The sequence below is a fragment of the Martes martes genome, assembly GCF_963455335.1.
Source record: "Martes martes genome assembly, chromosome: 10".
NCBI classification, from domain to species: domain Eukaryota; kingdom Metazoa; phylum Chordata; class Mammalia; order Carnivora; family Mustelidae; genus Martes; species Martes martes.
This window is the reverse complement of record NC_137898.1, coordinates 1,250,510-1,272,377: the sequence shown is the minus strand read 5'-3', so window position 1 is coordinate 1,272,377 and position 21,868 is coordinate 1,250,510. Positions and strand designations below refer to the sequence as shown.

The 21,868-nt window shown below is 50.0% G+C and overlaps 1 protein-coding gene across 10 annotated transcripts; it reads left to right on the top strand.

Annotated features, from left to right (window-relative positions):
• Positions 1 to 1,223: 1,223 nt before the first annotated feature.
• Positions 1,224 to 21,539, top strand: LOC308351235 (uncharacterized protein; the record flags this gene model as incomplete). 10 transcript variants are annotated; one of them, XM_080816737.1, is made up of 3 exons in its annotated part: positions 9,637 to 9,744; positions 10,015 to 10,306; positions 20,941 to 21,539. In XM_080816737.1, the coding sequence occupies 3 exons, from the start codon at positions 9,637 to 9,639 to the stop codon at positions 21,537 to 21,539; spliced, it is 999 nt and encodes a 332-aa protein (XP_080672863.1). The 10 variants fall into 10 exon arrangements, with proteins under 10 accessions (XP_080672861.1, XP_080672863.1, XP_080672868.1 ...); XM_080816742.1 differs by lacking the exon at positions 20,941 to 21,539 and adding an exon at positions 10,353 to 10,689 and having other exon boundaries at positions 9,637 to 9,851; positions 9,945 to 10,061; XM_080816735.1 differs by lacking the exons at positions 9,637 to 9,744; positions 20,941 to 21,539 and adding an exon at positions 1,224 to 1,542 and having other exon boundaries at positions 9,767 to 11,188.
• Positions 21,540 to 21,868: the final 329 nt, after the last annotated feature.

Sequence of the window (21,868 nt, the reverse complement as noted above, 5' to 3'; positions counted from 1 at the left end):
TCTGCTCTCCCTTTCAGATAAATAAATAAAAATCTTTAAAAAAAAAAAAAAAGGAGAGAGAAAGTTCCCAAACTGAAAGAGAAGAAAAAAGTCTGGGGGAAATGGAACAGAACATCCAAGAACTGTGGAATTTCAAGACCTCAAGTCATCAAAACTTTGGGGGATAAACGTGCTCACACGTGGTTCCCTGTTCTACCTGGAACGTAATGGTGGGGAGGCCAGATGGAGCCACCAGACACCATCCCTGTGAAGAGAGTTGCCCTAGACACACAGGTCGCTTTTGCCACCACAGCCTCCCTCACTATTTTCCCTACAGACCCACTAGCAAAATGCTTGTTTCCAAACCCCATGACCTGTGCTCTGCTGGTGGAAAGGTTTTAGATCCAGAGGGAGAAATGCTCCCCCCAGGGACACACAGCTCTTCCCCTGGACTGAAGCTTCAGGCGGCCACTCGGCCACTTTGGGCCCCTCATGCCTCGGAGTCAACAGGCAGCCGGGGGGTTTTGTACTGACTGCAGTGGCTGATCCTGATTCCCAGAGAAAGCTCCGGCCGCTGCCCACGGTGGAATTAGGGAAGAGGAGACCGCGCCCGGCAATTGAAGTCAGAGGAAGACTGTGTCAGCGCAGCACAAGAAGGGCCACAAATAGCCCAGGCTCTGCACCAGGTCCCGGCCAGAACCATGGGTGCCACCTGCTCCAAATCCCCACAGGCCCCTGCTGCCCCCAGGTGAACAGGAGGGACACATCCCCGCTCCCCACCGCCACGGTGGCTTCTGGCTTCCCCCGCTGCCCACACCCTGAGCCCACCCCTCCCACTCTCACGTGCTGTTTGGGATTCTGTCAAGACTGTGTAGGCTCCACACAGGGTCAAGAGCTGTGTCGGGGTGACGACCAGTAGGGCCCTGAGGCACTGCTTCTGTCTCCTCGCAAAACCCGACAGGAGCCCTGTCAGGGGATGGAAGCCGTGTGCTGGGGGGATGTGCAGAACACAACAGGAGTTCTCAGAAATACCAGAATGTGTGCATTATTAAATTCTAAAAAATACTTGGAATTTTTCTGCTGGAAAGTGGCACAAACAGGAACCAGGAAGTGACCGTGTGTCCAGCATCTCACCTGACCCTGAGCAGGTGTATAAAGGGTCCCGGCCCAGAAGTCTCCACACCTGAGCACCTGTCCTCTGCACCTGCTCCTCTGACCTGCTCCGCCCTCAACCCACCAGAACCATGAGCTGCTGTGGCTGTTCCGGGGGCTGCGGCTCCGGCTGTGGGGGCTGCGGCTCCAGCTGCTGTGTCCCCGTCTGCTGCTGCAAGCCCGTGTGCTGCTGTGTGCCAGCCTGTTCCTGCTCCAGCTGTGGCTCGTGTGGGGGCTCCAAGGGGGGCTGTGGCTCGTGTGGGGGCTCCAAGGGGGGCTGTGGCTCGTGTGGGGGCTCCAAGGGGGGCTGTGGCTCCTGTGGGGGCTCCAAGGGGGGCTGTGGTTCATGTGGGGGCTCCAAGGGGGGCTGTGGTTCCAGCTGTGGGGGCTGTGGCTCCGGCTGTGGGGGCTGTGGCTCGGGCTGCTGTGTCCCCGTCTGCTGCTGCAAGCCCGTGTGCTGCTGTGTGCCAGCCTGTTCCTGCTCCAGCTGTGGCTCCTGTGGCTGCTCCCAGTCCAGCTGCTGCAAACCCTGCTGCTCCCAGTCCAGCTGCTGCAAACCCTGCTGCTCCCAGTCCAGCTGCTGTGTCCCCTGCTGCTCCCAGTCCAGCTGCTGCAAACCCTGCTGCTCCCAGTCCAGCTGCTGCAAACCCTGCTGCTCCCAGTCCAGCTGCTGTGTCCCCTGCTGCTCCCAGTCCAGCTGCTGTGTCCCCATCTGCTGCCAGTGCAAGGTCTGATTCTTTAGCACACACCCCCGCTGGCTACAGACCCTGTGCCCCGGGCAGAACTCAGTGCTCCATCTCAAACCCCCGAGTCACAGCCCTGGCCTGCTGTTTCCTGGAATCAGAAGCAGATGTGTTTGGGGCAAGAACAGCCCACAACGCCTGAGAGGGGCCTGTCCCCCTTGCCACCTGTCATCTCATCTGGGAAGGCTCTCAACAACTCCGTCTCCCTGGTCACTGCAACTTACCAGGACGTTCTGATGACTTCTCCTAGCCCCAGCCCCAGCCCCCGGGCGTCTCCCTGAGGAAAGCTCCTGGTGCTCTCGTCCCCCGCATGATGCAGTACGAGAATTCTGAGATTCTTGACCTTGTCAGACCTTTAAATAAACATATCCATTCCCCGCAAGTCCTAGCGATAGCGTGATTCTTTCCTTCCTGCTTCTGTCAGTCTCCCACGTCCAACCTCTCCCTGGAGTGTTCCCCCCTTTGGACTTCCTGGGTCCCAGCAGGGTATCCAGTAACCCCCTCCTCCAGGGAACACGGTGTGTGCAGCACCCCCTGCACACAGCACACGAGCGTCTGGGGCCCAGGAAAGAACATGCCTGACACCTGCTCAGAGCCGACCCGGACTGTGGTGCTGGAGGACAGCAAAGGCCCAGACAGCCACGAGGGCAACCAGACAACTACAGGGAGATAGGGACCAGCCAAGGCAGAAGGAGTTGGGACAAGCCAACACTCTGATGTGGTTTGGGGGTAGAATTTTGGGCTGGGGAGTTGATGGGAAGACAAGGCTTCCCCCCTTGTTTCTGAGACAGGGAACCCAAACTGACCTTCTCCATTGGTCTTAGACATAATTCTGCATAAATATCACAGGATAATATCAGAGTTGGCTTAATGGTTTGCTGTTTGTTCTAAAGGGATTTATATTTTCAAATCTTAATAAAACAAAATGGGAAATGCCACGCTATCCATCTATCATGCCTTGAAATTGCTTGTGTCTTGGAGGCAACCAGACCATCTCCAGAAAAGTCATTCTCTAATCAGGGGAAGAGGGAGCTCTCTGCACAGAAACCCATTTCTCCCAAGATCTGAAAGTCTGAAGCCCTCAGACACCAGACGGGTGTGTGGATGTGTGCATGCGCATGCATGTGTAAGTATGTGTAAGCATGTGTGTGACAGTGTGTGCAGATGTGTGCATGCTTGTGTGTGCATGCAAGAGTGTGTGCACGAGTATATGCATGTGTGCAACCATGTGCAAGTGTGTGTGGGTGTGCATATGTGGCAAGCGTGTGCATGTCTGCATGTGCAAGTGTGTAAGTGTTGCAAGTATGCCCTTTTTTCAAGAGCTGGAGCCATCATTTTTATCATCCAAGTCTTGAATGAGCCTCTGCCCCAGTCTGACCTTTATTTTCGGTACCACGGTCTCCTCTGGGGAAAGTAAAACCTTCCTGTCTCCTGGGGGACATGGGGCTGGATGAAGAACCGAGGATGAGGACAGGAAGGAAACCGACAGTGGTGCTTGTCAGCCCACCTTTGTGGACACCAACAGAGAAACATTTCTGTGCTCTGACCCACCCCGGATTCAGACAGGGGCTAGGGCAAGTTCAAGTGGCAGGGGCAGCCAGGGTCAGCAGAAGGACCATGCGTGAGGGCGGCCACTTCTGACTGTCCTGGGAGAAACCAGGACAAGATAAACCTAAGTCATGACTCTCACGTGGATTGTGAGCGGGAAAGCAAAACACCTCTCTGTACTTTCCTCTATTTTCCTGTGACTCTAAAACTGCTCTAAAAAGTCTATTAAAACTAGGGGCACCTGGGGGGCTCCGTCAGTTAAGCCTCTGCTTCCAGCTCAGGTCATGATCTCGGGTCCTGGGTTCAAGTCCCACATCGGGCTCCCTGCTCAGCGGGGAGTGCGCTTCTCCCTCTCCTCCCCACTCATACTCTCTTTCACTTGCTTTGCTCTCTCAAATAAATAAATAAATAAATAGTCTTTTTTAAAAATAAAAAGACCGATAAATCCAGGGTGAGAGGATCATTTGCCCCTTGGCTGGGCCTGTGTGGCTGTTAATGCAACATAAAATCACGTGTAGCACGTGTGGCAGCCGCACCACACAGAGCCTCACCCTGAGTGTGCACAGAGCTCAAACACTCCAGGCATTTTTTCTACTAGCTGGGTCACACCCTCTGTGATCTTGCGATGGTTTGGGATGAGAGAGCGGGGTTGGTTGCATACAGTCCTGTCACATCTTTTCCTACAATTCTATTTTTGACAAGTGGATTTGCATAGGAACACTGGAATGAAGTAGTTGGGGGATTTAGAGCAATGGGTGATTTTTTTTTTCAGAATGATTCCGTGTGTGGTTGCTGAGATGTTAAATGGTGCAAGAGTCAAGAGCAGCAACCACAGCAGAAGCAGATCCTGAGATGCAGAGTCGGTGGCGAGCCCGCACGGCACCCCGACCCGTGGGCAGCGCTGGTGAAGGCCGTGCTCAGGCTGAACGTGAGGGTGCAGAGCGGTGACAGTAATGAGAGAAGCTCCAGGACCGTGCGGGTGGAGTGAGCAAGAGTCCCGGGAGGGGCCATCCGCAAACCAGGAAGGGGCCAGACACGGCCTGTCATGTTACCGGGAGTCTGGGAAGCTGGAGTGAGCAAGAGTAGCCAGTCAAATAGGGTCAGGCCAATGGGGTGCACCTGGCATCACAGTTGTAATACACGGGCTCAAGCACAAGAGTTAGGGTAAGGGTTAGGGCGCGAGCCGTCTCCTGGACTGGGTGGCAGAGGACCGAACTGCACAAAGCGCCCACAGTCGGAAGGCAGGCTTGCTGGGACTTCCTGGGCATACGGTAGAGCCTGCGTTTGGCAAGCCTCTTCTGTGATGAGCCAGGTGGAACATGCCACAGGCTTCATAAGTCAGGGGGCCACGGAGGTGAGAACCAGCCATAGACCATGTAAATGAACAGGCAAGGCTGTCCCCCAGTAAACTTCACGGACGAAAACGGAAGGCTGTACTGCCAGCCCCCGCTGTAAGGGAAGGGGCCCAGGGGTCCAGGGAGAGGACAACATTTCACGGGGTCGATTAGGGATGACTTGTCTGCTCCCCTCCCCCACGAAACACTACCTGGTGAGGTCAGGAGGCCGAATCCCTGTTAAGGGATGGAGAAATGCGTTGGTGAGGAGAGTCTTGGCATCCTTGCAAAGCTCTTTGTGGCTGTCCTCTTCTGGCCAGAGATATTTATGGTGGGGGTCGCCACAGGCATCCCAGGCCCCCTCACGCCCTCGAGACTCCAGCTGGCCCTTAGCTGTCAGAGGCAAGTGCTCCACTCACCCCAGGAGTCTGCAGGCAGGGACCGATGAGACCGGGTGTGCTTTCACCGCAGGCATTTATAGCAGGGGCAGCTGATCGGGGCTGGACAGCCCACTGAGCTGCTACTTGATCTATATCAGCAGGAAAACTCTAGGTCCAGTGGCAGAAACACCACCCAAAGCACCATGGTGGAGATTTTCAGCCTCAGTCACATCACAGGTCTGGAGCCCACTGATCAGCAGCAAAGCCAGATCCCCCTGCAGGAGGACCCTGCAGACAGCGACACGCACGGCTGTTCTCCTTGGCCCCGCTGGAGGGGTCCACAGCCATGACTGGCCCTAGAGGAAGGGCAAGAGGGTCACCAGATACCAGCCTTAAATCAGCGCTGGTCCTCCGGGCCCCAAATACCATGGTGGTGCACTACTCAGAGTAAAGGCCCGTGGAAGTCAGCAGGAGCATGCGTCGTGGCCTTGGGGGGCCTTAGAGTGGGTCGAGTGGGTCTGAGGACCCATCCTGTGTCTGCGTGCCCTCGGGGAATAGAAGACAGGAAAACACTACTGATGGAATCTCCATACTGGTTTCCAGAACAAGAGATAGTGCGGTAGCGAGATGAAAGCCCGCAGAACTTCCCCAATACGTGCGCATGCACGCACACACGCGTGCACACACACACACGCAATGCACACACACGCGCGCGCGCACACACACACGCACATGCACGCACACGCGCACGTGTACACACGCACGCGCACACATGCACACACGCGCGCGTGCACACACACGCACACACGCGGTGCACACGCGCACACATGCACATACACACACACACGCACACACGCACGTGCACAAACGAACGCTAAACCAAAGTCAGCGTGGCTTCCCCAGGGGAATCCAGAGATCAGAGCCTCCAGCACAGATCTGGAAGATGCAGGACCGATGATCCCAGCCCTCATGGGCCTCTCCTGTCTGACCCGCACAAAGTCCGGATGGGTCTCAGACAAAGGCCGTGGGTTATTTGAGCAAGTGCGTGGTGATGTCACTTACAGCTGCTTTTCTGGGCAGTGACTGACCAGAGACGCATTACTGGCCTGGCAGAGGTCTTCTCCTCCAGTCCCCACCGTGGAGATCCTCAACGCAGTAATGCGCTCCTGCTGTTTCCCTCAGTGCTCAACCATGCCTCCACCCTGATGCTCTCCACGACAGCCTCGTTGGTCCACATGTCCAGGAACACGACCCTGCACTGCTCCATGATGGAACCGTGTCAGCTGGCCCCGCAGAAACACGTCACCCCCAGGAGAAGTCCCTCAGTCCCACAGTGAGACACAGGCATACTCGAGGATAGGCGTAGACCCTGTAACACGGGTGTGGTTCCTATGGATCCCGTGGTCGGAGCAGCCTCAAAATATTCCTTCTGAAGTGAGGCAAGGTTGCCGCACCTTCCAAAACACACCATTTGCTGAGCCTTGTAGGATTTTCACATATCCTACATTTGGGTGTGTCGAGTTCAACCATTAGGTAAACAACTTCCAGGTGTAAGCAGGCTCCACCGACGGATTTTGCAGGAGACCCAGGCTGTAACCCAACTGGCTGTTAGAGCCACGTGAGCACGTGCACCCACTGGCGCATGAAGTGTCCGTGGCGGGCAAACACTTTCTGGAGCCTGGAAGACCCCACGCAGCCAGTCCCCCACGCCAGAAGCAAGCCCAAGTTCTAACCCCCACCTCCAGCCACAGAGCGAAGCTGCAGGGCTCAGCACGAGGGCGGGTGGGGCACTCCACAGTGTGACAGGTCAACCCCCATGGGAGGAAGCCCCGTGTGGCCTCCATCTCTGTGTCAACGGCAGCCCTGCAGAAAGAACCAGGAATGAGTGTTCAAAGAGGAAGGCATCCCGCAGAATGGGCTGCCTTGTCTACCTGCCTATGGGGAGGTCCTCTGAGGTGGGTGCCCTCCCCAGGGCACTTATACGGGACATGAGTAACTGCACACTCCATGCCCATTTCTCACCACCGAGCTTCCAGTCGTGCAAACCTTCAGTGGCTTGTGATGGTGCAGCCATCCACCTCTGGTGCAGAGAGAGGCACAGGCCAGGCCATGGGGTTTCTTCATCCATGGGGACCATTGGGAAATCTGCTCGAGACCCCACATGGAGGGGAGAAGCTAACCTGGAAGTTTCTCCCGTGTGAGCGCACTGCAGTCCAAAGGGATGGCAGAGGGGACCCAGGAGACATCTGCAGTGTGGGTCAGAGGGAGCATGACAGGAGCCACCAGCCGGCGTGCAGGACAGAAGGCACACCTTGGGATTCACGGGCACACGTTATTGAAAAGGGACAGCTCACACTCACCAGGACAAGTGCTCGGATAATTCTTATCTGGCTGGTGAAGAAACTGTACTTCAGGAGCTCAACAACACACAGGACGTGAGATGACAGACCATGAGCTCTGTCTGTTTTTAGAAAATTCCATGGGATCAACCAAGATCTTAGTGGTCTTGGGCCTGGGGTTATGGGTGATTTATTTCCTTCTCGAATTCTCTACTTGTATTTAACTAAGACTGCATTGTTCTTTCAGATACAATATGTAACACAGTCTTGGTTTCAAGTGTGTGGCAGGACGGGTCCATGTTTGTACCTGTTGTGATGTGATCATAGCGTGATCAACACCCATCACCACTCACAGTCACAAAGCTGTTTCTCATGGTGGGAACGTTCAAGAAGTACTCTCAGCAGCGTTCAAATAGGCAGCACAGTCTTGCTGGGGCACCTGGGCGGCTCCATGGGTTGGACATCCCGTTCTTGGTTTGGCTCAGGTCATGATCTCAGGATCGTGGGACTGAACCCCATGTCGGGCTCCATACTCAGCAGGGAGTCTGCTGGAGATTCTCGCTCTCCCCTCTGCCCCTTCCCCCACTCTCTCTCTCTCTCTCTCTCTCTTTCTCCAAAACAAACCAAAAAACCAAACACGTGACACAGTTGGCTGTTGGCTGTTGACTCTGGCCACCATGCTGTCCGCCACATGCACAGGACTTACCTATTTCACAACTGAAGTTGGTAACTTTTGCCCCTTCACCCATCTTGCCCACTCCCAAGCCCCACCTGGGCAACCACCAGTCTCTTCTCTGTGTCTGTGGACTTGGTCTTGGGGTGTTGTTGTTTTTAGATCCCACGTGTAAGCGAGATCACACGGTGTTTTTCTCCCAGTATCTCGTTTCACTGAGCATGATGGTCACAGGGTCCATCCCTGATGCTGAAAATGGCAAGATATCCTTCTTTTCATGGCTGAGTAATATTCCGTTGTTGATGTACACCACATCCTCTCTACCCGTTCATCTCCAGCAGACACAGGCTGCTTCTATATCTTGGCTGTTGTCAATAGTGCTACAATGAACATGGGGGTGCAGGGATCTTTTCAAGTTAGTGTTTTTGTTTTATTTGGATAAAGACCCAGAAGTAGAATTACTGGATCATATGGTAATTCTATTCTTAACTTTTTGAGGAACCTCCATACTCTTTTCCACAGAGGCTGCACCAGCTTCCATTGCCACCAACAGGACATCCATACCAACACCTGTTGTTTCTTGTCTTTTTGATTCTAGGTATTCTGATAGGTATGAGGTAATACCTGACTGTGGTTTTGATTTGTATTTCCCTGTCGGTCAATGATGTTGAGCATCTTTTCATGTGTCTGTTGATATCTGTAGGTCTTTTTTGGAAAATTGCACATTTCTTAATCAGATTGTTCTTTATTGAGTTGTATAAGTTATTTGAATATTTTGGATATTAATCCCTTATCAGATAAGCAATTTGCAAATATTTTCTCCCACTCAGTAGGTTTCATTTTCATTTTGTGGATGGTTTCCTTGGCTGTACAGAAGGTTTTCAGTTTGATTTAATCCCACTTGTTTATTTTTGCTTCGTTGCCTTTGCAAAGACCTCATTTTTATTTATTTACTTATTTTTTAAATAATGTCTACACCCAACATGGGGTTCCAACTCATGATCCCAAGATCAAGAGTTACTCTACTAATTTAGTCAGGCATGTGTCTCTGCAAAGATCTCATTTTTAAAAATGAAATATTAAAATTAAATATGGGGACAGTTTGGGTACCAAAAACTACAGCAAAGGTGAGAAGGAGCTTGGGATCCATTAGTTACATGTTGTTACAAGATAACTAGAAACATCATAAATCCTGGAATTGCTCCTTTTTACAGGAAATAAACAAGATGAGGAAGAAGACAGATTTAGACACTTAGGAAGGCATCTGTTGGATGAAAGCAAACAGAGGGCCGTGGATTCCTGAAGCCCAAAAAAGACATCAGTCCAGGAAAACAGCACAAGCAGAAACCAGGAAGTGGCCGTGTGCCCAGCATCTCAGCTGACCCTGAGCAGGTGTATAAAGGGCCCCGGCCCAGGAGGCCCCACACCTGAGCACCTGTCCTCTGCACCTGCTCCTCTGACCTGCTCCGCCCTCAACCCACCAGAACCATGAGCTGCTGTGGCTGTTCCGGGGGCTGCGGCTCCGGCTGTGGGGGCTGCGGCTCCGGCTGTGGGGGCTGTGGCTCGGGCTGCTGTGTCCCCGTCTGCTGCTGCAAGCCCGTGTGCTGCTGTGTGCCAGCCTGCTCCTGCTCCAGCTGTGGCTCGTGTGGGGGCTCCAAAGGGGGCTGTGGCTCATGCGGGGGCTGCAAGGGGGGCTGCGGCTCGTGTGGGGGCTCCAAGGGGGGCTGTGGCTCCTGTGGGGGCTCCAAGGGGGGCTGTGGTTCATGTGGGGGCTCCAAGGGGGGCTGTGGTTCCAGCTGTGGGGGCTGCGGCTCCGGCTGTGGGGGCTGTGGCTCGGGCTGCTGTGTCCCCGTCTGCTGCTGCAAGCCCGTGTGCTGCTGTGTGCCAGCCTGCTCCTGCTCCAGCTGTGGCTCGTGTGGGGGCTCCAAGGGGGGCTGTGGCTCGTGCGGGGGCTCCAAGGGGGGCTGCGGCTCGTGTGGGGGCTCCAAGGGGGGCTGTGGCTCGTGTGGGGGTTCCAAGGGGGGCTGTGGCTCGTGTGGGGGTTCCAAGGGGGGCTGTGGCTCCTGTGGGGGCTCCAAGGGGGGCTGTGGCTCGTGTGGGGGCTCCAAGGGGGGCTGTGGCTCCTGTGGGGGCTCCAAGGGGGGCTGTGGTTCATGTGGCTGCTCCCAGTCCAGCTGCTGCAAGCCCTGCTGCTCCCAGTCCAGCTGCTGTGTCCCCTGCTGCTCCCAGTCCAGCTGCTGCAAGCCCTGCTGCTCCCAGTCCAGCTGCTGTGTCCCCTGCTGCTCCCAGTCCAGCTGCTGCAAACCCTGTTGCTCCCAGTCCAGCTGCTGCAAACCCTGCTGCTCCCAGTCCTGCTGCTGTGTCCCCTGCTGCTCCCAGTCCAGCTGCTGCAAACCCTGTTGCTCCCAGTCCAGCTGCTGCAAACCCTGCTGCTCCCAGTCCTGCTGCTGCAAACCCTGCTGCTCCCAGTCCAGCTGCTGCAAACCCTGCTGCTCCCAGTCCAGCTGCTGCGTCCCCGTCTGCTGTCAGTGCAAGATCTGAGGCTATATCCATGGACCTCAAGTGGCCCCCACAGATATGGGCTCTCTAGGAAATGATCAGTGCTCCATACCAAAGCCACTAATTGCAGATCTAAATCCGTCTTTTCCAGAATGGGCAGCCCAAATCTCCAGTCCCAGTGGGGTTGCTCCCCAGATTATGAAAGAGAAGTGCATCTAGTCTTACCTTTTGTCCTGCTCTAGATCCCCTGCCTTGTTTGCCTTGGAGAAAAGTACTTTCCTCCCCCCCTCAACAATTACAGTCCCCTCAGGACAGATCCGCAGAGTCATTACCCCCCGCCCCACACGTGGGACTTGGCTGAGCCTGGAAATGCCACCAGGTCAGTGGCTGGAGTCCAGGCTTGGGAGGTATGCACCGCTCTCCACTCCCCCACGCGTCACCGGGCTCGGCTGTGCACCTCCTTCTGACTCCCCTGTGCTTCTTTCACCTAGGAAGGTCCAGAGTGGACCTTGTGACCACACTAAATAAACACATTTCTAGCTCAAGCACTCTCTGTCTCCATGATGCCTCTTTAATAGATATTCCAATGACAAGTTAACAAACACCTGAGCATCGCCGATGAAAGTAGAAACAGGTGCAATTATTTTTTCTGAAGACGACTTGGCAATATTTACACCAATTTCACTATTCTCAGTATTATTTTACTTGCTTTGGGGACATTATTCAATGTAATTATTAAAGAGAATGAAATGCAAAATATAACAATTGAAAAGAAAAAGCAAAATGATCATTATTTAGAGATGGTTCCATTGTAGAACTGGAAAAAAACAAAAATCAAATGAATAATACTCAAAATGGAAGTATTCGGATAGAGGACCAGGCATGTAATTAACATGTGAAATTTATATCTCTCTATTCGCACATAATAGACAGAAATAGGATAAAAGGAAGCCCACCCACTAAATAGGAGGTTTGTAAGAAACTTTTAAAAGAAAAGCAGCACTTCTAGTGCTCAAAACTGACACTTTCCAGATGGCCACTAATAGCAGGAAAGATTGTTTATTTGTGACATAGTCACTCAGTGAGCTACTTCATGGCAATGAGAACCCTACGGACACAGTGTTGAGTAAAAGAAGCCAGACAGGGGCACCTGGGGGCTCAAATGGTTAAATGTCTGCCTTTGGCTCAGGTCATGATCCCAGGGTCCTGGGGCTGAGCTCCGGATTGGATCGGATCGAGCTCCCTGCTCTGCGGGAAGTCTGCTTCTCCCTCTCCCCCACCACTCACACTCACTCACTCTCTCTCATAAATAAAATCTTAAAAACAAGAAGAAGCCAGACAAAGGGATATATATTGTATGACTCCTTCTATATGAAGCACACATGCGAAAACAACAACAAAAAATGCTAATCTATTTCACTAAAGGTCAGGATAGGGATCCCTTTAGTGGGAAAGTGGCTGGGAGGGGGACACAAAGAGAGTTTCTATGGTCTGGTGATGATCTGTTTCTAAATCTGAGTACTGGTTACATGTGTATCCCATTGGTGGAAATTCAGCATGCTGCCTTACATTCATTTTTCTCCATGAATTTGTATTTCAGTAGAATTTTTCTTAAAAGTCTTTAAAAATCTATGTGAAGAAAGCTGGAATATACTGAGACACAGAAAGTCACAAACAAAAGAATAGATAATTCTTATTTTTAATAGGAAGTTTTAATATTTTAATCAAGTCAACTCTTCCTAAATTAATCTAGACCTTTGATCTGAATAAATATACCAAGAAGGTATTTTAAGTAGCTTTGCCAGTTGTAATATTTATACAGAAAACAATAGCCATGAAAATGCTAAAAAGGAAGTGGGCCAGATATCAAAACTTATTACAAAGTATGATAATTCAAACAACCTAACATAAACACATGAAAATCCAGTAGATAAATATAAAAGAAAAGAGATACCAGAAACAGAACCAAACATGCATGAAATAGCATTTTAAATAATAATAGCATTTTAAATTCATTAGAAAAAATTTTGTTCCATATATGGTGTTAAAACAATTATGTAGGATCTAGGAAAATTAAAATTGGATGCTTACCTCACCTCTTAATCCAAAAATAAATTCTATACAGCATATGGGATAAGGACATAAACAGAAATAAAAATAAAAATAGTTAAAAGTAAATAGGAATTTTTAAGTAACATTGTAATAGAATGGTTCTTTCTAAGCATGACACAAAATTCAGCTGTCCACTAAAGAAATGAGTGATAAAATTTGTAAAAAAAAAAGAAAAATAAACATGAAAAATAAAAGAAAATATCTGCATGGCAAAAGGAAAAATTTCTAATAATGTCAACTGATAATTAACAAAGAACAATCTGATGTCTGCGGTGCTGGCATCTGTCTTGTCTGACACACAGCACTGACTAGAATGGTGGCTTTGTTTAGAAGCCACTCAAAAAAAAAAAAAAAAGCCACTGCAAGCATACACGATCACATGACACATTAGAGCCACAGTTCCAGAGCCGATGCCAGGGGGTTCCAAAGATTCCAGGCTTCTGAGAAACAGGGACAAAATGTTTAGAGGTTTTGAGATGACTGAGAGCACACACACACAAACCCCAAGAAGACACATGTCCTCAGAAAAGGTTTGAGAGATTCTAGAACCTCTAGCTAGGCTAATCAGTGAATGTCACCCACTGTACAAAACCAGTCAGTAAGACTGGGGGGGGTCATTGTTTTTTAAATAGCCAAGTCTCAATGACAACAATAAAAATGCAAATCATACAAAGAAACAGGGAAACATGGGCCAACCAAATGAATAAAACGAAACTCTAGAAACCAACCAACCCTAAAGAAATAGAGATCTATGAGCTGTCTGACAAAGAGTTTAAAATAAATGTCATAAGGAGGCTCAATGAGCTAAAAAAAGAGCACAGAATGACAACTGAATGAAATCAGGAAAATAATGCACGCACAAAATGAGAATATCAACAGAGAGAAAAAATATTTTTCAAAAAAACCCCAGAAATACTGGAGCTGAAAAATATAATAAATGGAACTGAAAAAATTTACTAGAGGGATTAAATTGAAAACTTGTGAGTTTGAAGACAGGTTGTTGAAATCAAATCAGAAAAGCATGAAGAAAAGTGAAGAGAGCCTAAGGGATGTGTGGTCATCAAAAAGGAGCTCCATATATGCATTGCGGGAGTCCCAACAGAAGCAGCAGAAGAGAAAGAGGCAGAGAGTTTATTTGAAGAAATAATGGACAAAAACTTCTAATCTGAGGAAATAAATGGACGAATAAATTCAAGAAGCTCAAAGAACTCCAGTCATATTAAATCCAAAAAGATCCACATTGAGATACATTACAATCAAACTGTCATTTGCAGTTTTTCCCTTAGAACATATTTCTTGAAGGTTATTTGCTAGGCAAATGGCTATATACATTAAGTGCAGATAAATATATATTTTGAATTACTGATTTGTTTTTGATAAGTAGTAACCCCACATAGTAAATATCACACAGTCTATTGCTGCTGCACAAATTATCACAAATTTAATGTCTTAAAACGACACCAATTTATTATCTTACAGTTCTGGGGATTGGAAGACTCACCAGGTTTAAATAAGGGAGTCAGCAAGTCTGCGTCTCCCCTGGAGGCTCAAGGGAAGTATCCATTTCCTTGCCTTTTCTAGTTCCTAGAAATTTCCTGTGTTCCTTGGCTCATCCCCAACCCCCTTCCATCTTCAAAGCACATCACTCCAGTCTCCAGTTTTGTGGTTAAGTCTCCTTCTCTGGCTCTTAAAGGACCTTCATATAAAGATTCCCTCTCACAAAGACCTTGGTGATTCCACTGGGCATGCCAGGATTATCCAGCATAATCTCCCATCTCAAGACTGTTAATCACATCTGCACAGTCTCCTTTACCATGTGAGGTAACATATTCGTAAGTCCCAGGGATTAGGACATCCTTGGGGGACTGGAATCCAAACCACCCAGGATATAGGATTTGCCCTGGGAATGGATTAGGAGTGAAAGGAAAGGAACAGAAGAATAAGCACTGCTAAAGATGAGTTTATAATATATAAAAATTAAAAAATAAACTTTCATGAGCAAGAGTCAGTATTTACAATAAACAGAAGGATCGGGAACCTAAACTTATAAATTAAAAGAAAAACAATATGAAAAAATGCTATAAACACATATATCTAAAACTATTAAAAATGTAAATAACTTCATTTGTATAGAAAGAATAAACTTTAAAAAACAGATTTATAGGAGTATTCATAGAGAATTACCAATATGAAACACAATGTCACTAAAATTAAAAATCCAAAATTCTAGTTAAACAGAAAAGTGAATACAGATACAGGAGGGTAATCACAAAGGAAATTAATTGGAATGCAGCATGGAAAAATATTTAAATATGAAAAGACTCTTAAGACACATGAAGACTAGAATGAAAATGTTCAATATATATCTTACGTGAATTTTGGAAGAAGAGTACAGAGACAGTAGATAAAATTCAATATTTGGATACAATAATCACCCAAAATTAATAAAAGGATGAATTTCATATTGGATAATCACAAATCTAAAGCACGACAAATAAAAATATAAGTAAACCCAAACCTAGTCCCATCATAGCAAAACCTCAGAATACAATGGTAATTGAAAAAACCTTAAAGGGTATCAGAGAAAAGAATTATTAATTCAACTGACAACAAACTTCTCAATGAAGGGCAAGGAAGTAAAAAAAGGGGGGGGGGTTCAAATACAAAGCAGAAATTTTTCAACCTGGAATTCTATATCCAGCTAAATTATCAGCCAATAATTAAGTATAAAATAAAGATACTGGGGCACCTGGGTGGCTCAGTGGGTTAAGCCGCTGCCTTCGGCTCGGGTCATGATCTCAGGGTCCTGGGATCGAGCCCCGCATCGGGCTCTCTGCTCAGCAGGGAGTCTGCTTCCCTCTCTCTCTCTCTGCCTGCATCTCTGCCTACTTGTGATCTCTGTCAAATAAATAAATAAAATCTTTAAATTAATTAATTAATTAAAATAAAGATACTTCCAGCAAAATTCAGACTGACGGAACTTACCCACCATCAGACCTTTGCAGTAGTAACTTATTAAGAGTGTAATTCAGGAAGAAGGAAATTAAACTGAGAGGCAAGGAACAGGTTACTAAAGGAAACCATCATGTGAGTAGATATAAATCATGTTGGCTAACAAAAACAAACAAACAAAAATTGTGACTGCTTTGGGGAGTATTATAAACAAGATGGCAAAAAAAAAAAAAATACCAGCACTGATAACATGAGTGGCCCCAGAGGAATCCTTGTCATGAGAGTTAAAATGATGCAAGACCCTTCAGTTGACTATGGAGACGTGTGTAGCAAGAAGTTGGTGTGGCCGAGGTCAGAGAGGTTTCCACCTGTGTTCCCCTCTAGGATTTTGATGGATTCCTGTCTCACATTTAGGTTTTTCATCCATTTTAAGTCTATTTTTGTGTATGGTGTACGGAAATGGTCCAGTTTCATTCTTTGGCATGTGGCTGTCCAATTTTCCCAACACCATTTATTGAAGAGACTTTTTTCCACTGGACATTCTTTTCTGCTTTGTCAAAGATTAGTTGACCATAGAGTTGAGGGTCCATTTCAGGGGTCCCTCTTCTGTTCCATTGATCTATGTGTCTGTTCTTGTGCCAGAACCATACTGTCTTGGTGATTACAGCTTTGTAATAGAGCTTGAAGTCCAGAATTGTGATGGCACCAGCTTTGGTTTTCTTTTTCAGCATTGTTTTGGCTATTTGGGGTCTTTTCTGGTTCTATACAAACTTTAGGATTGTTTGTTCCAGCTCTGGGGAAAATGTTGTAGTATTTTGATAGGGATTGCACTGAATGTGTAGATTGCTTTGGGCAGCACAGATATTTTAAAAGCAAAAGTGAACTACTGGGACCTCATCAAAATAAAAAGCTTTTGTGCACAAAGGAAACAGACAACAAAACCTAAAAAGCAACCTACAGAATGGAGGAAGATATTTGCAAATGTTTTATCAGATAAAGGGCTAGTATGCAAGAACTGTAAAGAACTTATCATACTCAATATCCAAAAAAAAACAAAAAATAGAGTCAAGATATGGGCAGAAAACATGAACAGACATTTCTCCAAAGAAGACATATAAAATATGATACATGAAAAAATGCCCAACATCACTCGGCATCAGGGAAATATAAATCAAAACCACAATGAGATACTATCTCACACCAGTCAGAATGGCTAAAATTAACAACTCAGGAAACGACAGATGTTGATGAGGATTCAAAGAGAGGTGAAACCTCTTACACGGTTGGTGGGAATGCAAGCTGGTGCAGCCGCTGCGGAAAACAGTGTGGAGCTTCCCCAAAAAGTTGAAAATAGAGCTACCCTACGACCCAGCAATCACACTACTCGCTATTTAGTCAAAGGATACAAACAGTGATTCAGAGGGTCACGTGCACCCCAATGTTTACGGCGGCAATGTCCACAATAGCCAAATGATGGGAAGATCCCAGATGTCCCCGGACAGATGAATGGATAAGTAAGATGCGAGATATCTATTACTCAGCCTTCAAAGAGAATGAGATCCTGCCATTGTGTTGACATGGATGGAACTAGAGGGTATTACGCTAAGCGAAATAAGTCAGTCAGAGAAAAACAAATACTATATGATTTCACTCATGTGTGGAATTTAGGAAACAAAACAAATGAACACAGGGGAAGGGAAGGAAAAATAAGATGAAAATTGAGAGGGCGGCAAACCATAAGAGACTCTTAACTCTAGGAAATAAACTCGGGGTTGCTGGAGGGGAGGGCGTGGGGGGGAAGGGTAGTTGGGGGGTGGACATGAAGGAGGGCACTTGGTGGAAAGAGCACTGTGCGATATATGCAACGGATGAATCACTACATTCTACCTCTGAAACTAGTTTCCGAAGGGTGAAAAACAAAAATCTTTGCAAAATCAAAAAAGTGTACAAAAAGATTCTTCCGTTGGTAAGTGGGATCAATAAGCTTTAGACTCTAATTCAGAATTAGAACTGCTTTGCCTTTAGTAATGCCTTAACCTTCATTTATTCTCGCTCAGAGAAGTTGGTCCGTAGTGGAGAAAGATCTGAAGTCGTACAGTCTCTGATTTTAGAATCCTGATTTCCTGTGGTTTTTAGAAAACCGGTTCCCATGTACTGAGTCGGCACCCATGCACTGTGTGCATGTGCCACACGGATTCTTCTGTGTCTGTGTAGAGTAGGGACGGAGTGTCATTTATGACTTCTCTCCCACCTCTGCTTTGATCACCCAACTAAGATACAATAGCGAATCATAAATATTTTAGAAAAGATGCCAGCCTCCTGCTGATTTGACGTGAAAATACTGAGCAGCCAGAGACGCCGTTGAGCGCGCCACAGGCCACCGCGAGCGGGATGTCACGGCAGCTGGGGATGGAAGGGGCTGATCATAAGAGAACGTGAAATCACACGCAACGCTGTGCGAAAATAGAAATGCCGGTGCCCGGAGGTTGGCCGCACGTGCGCGAACACCTTTGACACCTAATAATTGACGCAACAATACCACGAGGGCAAAGGAAACTTTGAGACCCAACAATCAAGAAAGAAATTGGGAGCATCAGAGCGACAAGAAAACACTAAGATGTCTTTGTGCTCTGTCTCTAGAAAACAAAATTGCAAGATTGTTGCCATATGAAGAGCGACCAAGTACCTGGCCAAAACACAGAGTGGGAGGAAGTAGCCTGGAGTCCAGAGGGGCGTTCAGGCCCTCAGTTCAATAAAATCATGTTACTTTCCTAGATTGGACTGCATGGTCTTTGCCAACTTCTTTAAATGTCTGACGTCCATTATTATTTTTTTTTAAATTTATTTATTTGACAGAGAGAGAGAGGTCACAAGTAGGCAGAGAGGCAGGCAGAGAGAGAGGGGGAAGCGGGCTCCCCACTGAGCAGAGAGCCCGATGCGGGGCTCGATCCCAGGACCCTGAGATCTTGACCCGAGCCGAAGGCAGAGGCTTAGCCTGCTGAGCCACCCAGGCGCCCCCATTATTATTATTATTATTAAACTACAATAAATACACACCCTTCCTCCAAAATCAGAGGAAGCACATAGGTCTTCTTAAAATCAAGAGTTTAGGCTGAAAACGAGGTCGATGCTCCATCAGCCAGAGCATTCGCAGTACCGGTGTCCCCTACGTCGAGCCTGGGAAAGCTCGGGAGGATGACAGGGGCTCCACGTCCCGGGGGCCCCTGGATGTGCACCTTCCCCCTAAAGCCTTTGGACGAGGAATCCCCAAATCCCCCAGGATAAACACTGTTATTAAAAAATCCAATTAAATAAAAGTCCGGTAAGTAAAATCCTAACACTCTAGATCGTGTGCCGCCCGGAAACCATACCAAGCCCAGATATTTCAGAACAACTTTCACGAAACATTCAAGGAACATCATCCTCTGCCCATAAACTGCTCACGGGACGGAAGAACAGGGCACGCTCTCTGGGGCTCTCCTGGGGCGCTTGGTGACTGGGCGGGGTCCGGCCAGAGGCAGATGCCTGACGGAGGCTCTTGCGTGTAAAACCAAGACCCCACAGCGAGTCTGGGGGTTCCAGGGTCCTGGTGCACCGACTCAAAGGTTTATTCCGTTTCCTTTCTTCCCCATTTTTCCATATGTCGGAGGCGGGAGGCTTCCCCCACGGCCTCCCCAGTTTGGCCCATGATAAGCTTAGCAGAGCAGAAGGAGGGAGACCTCATTGTGAGGTTCACCCAGAGCGACCCCCCCCACTCCCCCCACCTGCCCCCGCTCCCACCCACACGGTCTCCGCTCCCTACCTACGGAGCCTGAAGCGGGTACCGCCGGCCCATACACACCCTGAGCCCTTTCCCTGCCTCGTGGCCTTGGCACCTGCTCCTCCCCCACATGGAATGCCTTTCCGAATACTGTTTACTGGCCTCACCTCTTCAAGGGATTTTCTGTGGAGGGGGGCCTGGGGGCTCAGTGCGTTGAGCATCTGACTCCTGGTTTCGCCTCAGGTTGTGATCTCAGGGTCGTGAGATAGAGCCCGTGTCAGGCTCTGTGCTGAGCATAGAGCCTGCTTGGGGTTCTCTCTCTCCCTCTCCCTCTGACCCTCCACCCCTGCACTCTCTCTCTCTCTGCCCCCCCAAAAGAATATTCTCTTAGCCAAACCCCCAAACACACACGCAGGAGTCCCCTCCCAGAAGCAGCCCCATCCACCAGGTGCTCGAGAAATAAGAAAGCCTTCACCTCCCCGCCGCTGTCCCGGTGTGGCGCCCACAGGGGGCTGACAGCTTCAGTGCAGGCACGTGGCAGCTCCCCATGTCCAGGACTGGTCTCTGTTAGCCTGCTGCTAAGCATTCACCCTTCTCAGGTGGGCCAGCCTGGGTCAGCCTGGGCCAGCCTGGGCCACCTGTCAGCCTGAGGTCACTGGGCGCTGACCAGCAACCGATCCCGGCCCGTGGTCACGCGGTCTCCAGCAGAATGTGGGAGTATTGGCCCCCTGCACTGCCCGGGCTCACAGGCAGCCTGCCCATCTCCTCTCCACAAGCCCCGGGGCTTCTCTCTCCAGCTGTCCTCCATGTCTGCCGCGGTTCAGAGCCCCGCTCTCCCGAGCACACCCCAGCTTTGGGGAGAACTCCACGCAGGGCCCCCAGGCCTTATCTGGGGTCCCACCGGGGACAGAGTGGGGAGGAAGGGGGCTGCAACCCAGGCCCGACTGAGAAGAGGGTGTCCCTGTGGAGCACACTCTCGTGCTCCTGGGACATTGCCAAACAATGTAAGAAAAATGGTCAGGCATCCTGAGCAGAAAAACAAACCTCTGCCCAAGATGGGACGGAATGAGCAGAATACCACACACAGTGGGTGAGAGCACGTGGCTTCTGGGAAGGAGGAAACACAAGGAACAAAGGGCCAGGGGAGGCAGTAACAAAGGGAAGTGACCGTGTGTCCAGCATCTCAGCTGACCCTGCGCAGGTGTATAAAGGGCCCCGGCCCAGAAGTCTCCACACCTGAGCACCTGTCCTCTGCACCTGCTCCTCTGACCTGCTCCGCCCTCAACCCACCAGAACCATGAGCTGCTGTGGCTGTTCCGGGGGCTGCGGCTCCGGCTGTGGGGGCTGCGGCTCCGGCTGTGGGGGCTGTGGCTCGGGCTGCTGTGTCCCCGTCTGCTGCTGCAAGCCCGTGTGCTGCTGTGTGCCAGCCTGCTCCTGCTCCAGCTGTGGCTCGTGCGGGGGCTCCAAAGGGGGCTGTGGCTCATGCGGGGGCTGCAAGGGGGGCTGCGGCTCGTGTGGGGGCTGCAAGGGGGGCTGTGGCTCCTGTGGGGGCTCCAAGGGGGGCTGCGGCTCCTGTGGGGGCTCCAAGGGGGGCTGTGGCTCCTGTGGGGGCTGTGGCTCCTGCAGCTGCTCGCAGTCCAGCTGCTGCAAACCCTGCTGCTCCCAGTCCAGCTGCTGCAAACCCTGCTGCTCCCAGTCCAGCTGCTGCAAACCCTGCTGCTGCCAGTCCAGCTGCTGCAAACCCTGCTGCTCCCAGTCCAGCTGCTGTGTCCCCTGCTGCTCCCAGTCCAGCTGCTGCAAGCCCTGCTGCTCCCAGTCCAGCTGCTGTGTCCCCTGCTGCTCGCAGTCCAGCTGCTGCAAACCCTGCTGCTCCCAGTCCAGCTGCTGCAAACCCTGCTGCTCCCAGTCCAGCTGCTGTGTCCCCTGCTGCTGCCAGTCCAGCTGCTGCAAACCCTGCTGCTCCCAGTCCAGCTGCTGCAAACCCTGCTGCTCGCAGTCCAGCTGCTGCAAGCCCTGCTGCTCCCAGTCCAGCTGCTGTGTCCCCGTCTGCTGTCAGTGCAAAATCTGAGATATGAGCAGAGGCTCAGGTGGGCTCCCGCCAATCCCGGCTTCTGACCACGCGTGATGACTAATCCCATAGCCCCAACACATGGTTCTGCATCTGTCCCCTTCAGGAACGACGCAGACTGAATCTTCAGGACCAGACATCCTGTTCCACGTTTCCTTAGGGAGAAGGGGGTCTTCCTCATACTCCGATGCATCCATGGACCGGATTTGACCAAGGAGAAACTTCCTCCTTGCCAGCTCGACTTTGCTGTCTGCAGGCTCCTTGGTCATTGAGTCTCAGAAAACCCACCACTTGTGTGCTGACGGGATCCCAGTGCTGTCCCAGCCATG